Consider the following 4991-nt stretch of genomic DNA (forward strand, 5'->3'; position numbering starts at 1 on the left):
TTGAGGAGAAGAGAGGGAAGGAGAGAGAGAGAGAGAGAGAGAGACAAAAGAGTCGAATCGGAGTCGTGGTGAATCGGTGACGACGCGACGTTCGGAAGAACCGTGAAAAGAGGAAGAAGGAAAGAAAATAAATAATAATAATAATAGAAGAAGAAGAAGAAGAAGAAGAGAGACTTTGTAGATATAGGATAATATAAGAGAAAAGGAGACGAAGGATTCTCGACGCTCGTGGCGTGATCCTAAAAAACGAACGAGGATAAAAATAAAAATAAGTAGGAAGAGAAAGAAAGAAAGAAAGAAAGAAAGAAAGAAAGAGAAAGATAGATAGATAGAGAGAGAAAGAGAAAGAGAGATAGAGATAGATAAAGGAAGAAGACGGAGAATAAAGCGCGCGCTGGTTTGAAATCGCGGTGCATCATCGCCGGGCGGGAGTAAGAAAGAAAGAAACAGAGAGATAGAGAAAGAGAGAAACTCTGAGAGAGAGAGAGAGAGAGAGAGAGAGAGAGAGAGAGAGAGAGAGAGATAGCGAAGAAGAGAAAGAGAGCGAGATAGTGAGCGAGGCGCGGAGGTGGCGGCGCCGGCGGCGGGGGAGGGGGTGGAGCGGCTCGCGGCGGGCAGCGAGAGCGGCACGGCTGCTCCCTCGAGCGAGTGTGCGTGCCTAGCGCGCGCGTGTGCTGCTCCTGTTGTTGTTCACGTCGTCCACGTCGAGTGGTGTTCTTCTTCTTTTCTTCGTCGTCGTCGTCGTCGTCGTCATCGTCGTCATCGTCGTCGTCGTTGTTGTTGCTGCTGCTGCTGCTGCTACAACTGCTACTCCTCCTGCTGTTATTGTTGTTGTTGTTGTAGTAGTTGTGCTGGTGGTGGTGGTGGTGGTGGTGGTGCGAGAGTCGTATTATCGTGACGAGAGCGAAGTGCCGTGTGTGTTTCTTCTCTCTTCTACGCAACTACAACTATTCTACTACTACTACTGCTACACACTACTACTACTACTACCAACTACTACTACCTTCTACTACTTTATTAGCAGAGCTACTAGAAAGAAGCACTACTACCATCTCTAACATCTAGTACGCCGTCCTCCTCGTCGTCATCGTTATCGTCATCATCGTTGTGTCGTCGTCGTCGTCGTCGTCGTCGTCGTCGTCGTCGTCGTCGTCATCGTTATCGTCATCGTCATCGTCATCGTTGTCGTCGTTGTTCTTCTTCTTCTTATCCTCCTCGTCCTTCGCTCGTGGCTCCTCGTGGGAAGCAGTGAAAGAAAGAAAGCCCCCCAGGATTACGTCAAACCGAGGAAATATGAGCATTGCTGCCCTACTACAGGCCGCCGAGTATATTGAACGAAGGGAAAGAGGTGAGTAGTCTCTTCTCTTCTCTTCTCTTCTCTTTCTATCACTTTTTCGATTCTTTATAGAGCGCGACCGTTGAATCGCGCGCGCGCGCGCGCTCGCGCCCAACGACCGTTCGCTCTCCCTCCCTCCCCTCCAACCGCTCGTCCTCCTGCTTGCTTGCTTGCTTGCTTGCTCGCGCAACCGCGTGTCGTCGCGCGCGCCAGGACCAGATGTGTTGTTTTCGGAAGCCCTGGTCTTTGTTACTCGCGAGATCTTCTCTTCCTCTCTCTCTCTCTCTCTTTTTTATTTTCTTTTTCTTTATCTTTTACACCCACCATCTTTTCTGCTCTAACTCCTCTCTCTCTCTCTCTCTCTCTTTTATTGCAAATGATCGCAAAGCGGAATAGAGATATGAGTCGTAATCTATCTCACGTATTATTTCTCTCTCTCTTTTTCTCTTATTTTGTCTCTTTATTTATTCCTTTATTTTCTCTCTCTCTCTCTCACTCTTTTCTCTTTCTTTCTTTCTTTCTCGGACAGAACCGCGAATATTTTGGAACGTGACCTACGTCGATGTCCTTCTCTGACGTAACGACTGATGCGTCATTCCTTTTGGAACGTCGCACGTATTCTCTTCCTTCCTTTTCCGTATTTTCCTTGCTGGTTCCTTTATTACTTCTTTCGTACGATTCGAACTACCACTTCCTTTTAATACCATTACCGACGTATTTAATTTAGAAAATAATCTTGCGATGTATACCCACCATCAGTCGCCAGCCATTATAATTTATCCTTAAAATTAGCCCGCGTATTTTTCTGTTTCAACAAATATCTTCTTTCTTTTTTTTTTTCGGCGGGAAATGTCGCACATTTGAATTATACGTTCGTGATTCCAACCAACTTGGAGGCAACTTTTCTTTCTAACTTCGTACGAGATATCGTACGGTATCGTTTCTTTGTGACTTTTCTTTTTTATTCTCTCTCTCTCTCTCTCTCTCTCTTCTTCTTCTTCTTCTTCTTTCTCTCCCTCTCTCTCTTCTTTTTTTTTCTCTCTTTTCTTCACTAAAATCACGATCGAAATAACTTTCACTTATCGCCACGATAGATCTAAACGTTTTTGCTGCATCATCACGCGAAGATGGCGTGGCTAAAGGTCGTTCGATTCTTCCAACGATTTCTTTCTTTCTTCTTCCGTACTTTTTATTAAGAATTACGATAGGCTACTAGTTTTCTATCCGTAGATTCAAGACGGGACGATTTTCTTATTCGTTTTCTATCATCAACGACGATGTTTTCCTCCAAACGTCGTCTTCGTCGTCTTCGTCGTCGTTCCCCTTTTCAAAACGGGCCTGAGTCCCTCGCAACTCGAACGTACGTTCGTTCGCTCGTTTCTACGTTCGTACGTTCATACGTTCGTACGTTCGCTTGCTTGCTCGCTCGCTCGCTCGCTCGCACGAAAAGAACGATTTCTTTGTTTCTCCTTCTCCGTTCTCTGACATCGTGTGTGCGCGCGGATCGATCTCGTCGTTTCTCCGACCCCTCTTTCTCTTTTTTCTCTTTTTCTATCCTTGCTACACATCATGCTCGTTTCGTATAATATACGAAATAAATCTACGTACGTAGAGTGTACAGTGGCCGTTATTAATAAGTATTTTGGTAATCGAACTTTTAAATATTTATCAATCTCTCTTTCTTTACATTAATCTAAGTGACTTGACAGCATTTTAGAAAAATGCTTTTTAATAAAATTCATCGTTATATTATCGTGTATATATATGTGTGTATTATTATAATAGGTAATATAATTATAATTGATATGTAATATTATTATGTATATTATTATTATCATTTAAATCTATAACGGGTTAAATTTACGATATTATATAGCGATATATAATATTGTATAATAATAATAATAATAATAATAATAATAATAATAATAATAATAGTAGTAGTAGAAATATTATATAATTTATATTATTACTATAATATTATAAGTACAAAAATAATGATAATATAAGTAGTAGACATAACACATATATATACTATTATTACTAACTATACATTTACTAACCATTTGAATCTAGAATTAAATGTATAATATGAAGTTAGCAGTGGAAGAGGGACTTTCAAGTGGAAATTCTCGAGAATTCTGGGGACAATACTAACATGCTGTGCGTTATAAACGCCCACTGTACAATTCGTATATACATACATACATACACATATATATACATCATACATACATCATATATATATATATATTTATATACACATACATACGTACATACATACATACTACGTGCTCTTTAGAGAAATTAGCGTGCGAGCTCGCAACAGCTGCTCGCATCCCTAACGAAATCACGCGAAAAAAGTACGGAGTCGTTGCGTCGTAATTCGTTTCGCGTCACCGTACATGCATACGTATATATTATGTATATATAATATACATACATATATACATGTCGGATCTCCGTTGTGTTCGCTTTTCTTGTTCCATAAGTAAGGTTAGAATAGACGTTTAGAGAACCCGCGCGCTCGTGTATATATATATATATACTTTACCGAAAAATAATGCTCAAGTTCAAAAATGGAATATTCAAATTCCATTGAAAATTTGGAAAGTAAGGTTATTAATAGGGGAAAAAATGGATATTATCGACGGAGCATTTTCTACATTATCGATCGATAATCGATAATTTCTAAATCGCTATTAATCTTATAATCCGATGTTCTCCTTATTATTTAGTTTCGTATTTATCGTTTTAGCTCTGCTCTCGTCCAGTAGGAAAGGTCAAGGACGCTTGTCCTTTGGAAAGCCCAAGGATTATTGCGAAATGGAAAGGAATATCGTGCTATTGTTAAATATGTCTCTTACGTCAGACCTTTCTATCAAAATGATATCACACGATACTGTCTCTTTTCGTATGTATACATATATACATACATACATACATACACGGATAGATACATAGATAGATACATAGATACATATAGATAGACGGACAGATAGATATACATACAGATACGCTAATATACACACACACACACACATACCTACGTAAGCTCGCGTTAAAATATTCCTTTCGATATATTCCACGTTCATCCCCGTAACTCTTCGCATATTTTAGATTATAAATTCCTTTTCGAGCACACTTTACGCCCGGTGATTTGTTTGCGAAGAAACTCGACGCACGCTGGAAGAGAGTTTTGTTCGGATTCAAAGCGATCGATCTTCGTTTAAAGCATATACTGTTCTCGACACACGCGTGATATCTTTACATACACATATTCGTATATTACACCTACGTATTTAGGTTCACTTATACACACATCACTGTAGTATATATGTATGTATGTATATATGCGTGTGTGTATAGTTCGTTCGCAAGTGCGTGTACGTTTGTGTATGTTTTATACAAGATATTAAATCGGTGCAGCTTCTTTCGACTATCGCGCCAGGGCGAGGCCATCTTGCCCTCGAATAATCTCATCATAAATATTTCATATCCGCGAGCGGAACGCACTTCGCTGCATTAAATCGATTATGCATTCGGAGAAAGATCGCTTCGTGCTAAACACGACCCTATGGAAATCCTTCCAACTTATTCCTTATCTCCCTCTCTCTCTCTCTCTCTCTCTCTCTCTCTCTCTCTCTCTCTCTCT

The 4991-nt window shown here is 40.3% G+C and overlaps 1 protein-coding gene across 4 annotated transcripts in view; it reads left to right on the forward strand.

Moving 5' to 3' along the window:
* LOC122627214 (max-interacting protein 1-like) overlaps positions 1-4991 on the forward strand; it is a 149715-nt gene that overhangs the window by 3116 nt on the left and 141608 nt on the right. For all 4 annotated transcript variants that reach the window (XM_043808189.1, XM_043808192.1, XM_043808190.1 and 1 more), the window contains exon 2: positions 1-1348. This exon is cut by the window's left edge. In XM_043808189.1, the coding sequence (XP_043664124.1) occupies positions 1294-1348 (55 nt within the window). In that variant the 5' untranslated portion in view covers positions 1-1293. The remainder of the gene's footprint in view (positions 1349-4991) is intronic.

Source organism: Vespula pensylvanica, chromosome 2 (genome assembly GCF_014466175.1).
Source record: "Vespula pensylvanica isolate Volc-1 chromosome 2, ASM1446617v1, whole genome shotgun sequence".
NCBI lineage: Eukaryota > Metazoa > Arthropoda > Insecta > Hymenoptera > Vespidae > Vespula > Vespula pensylvanica.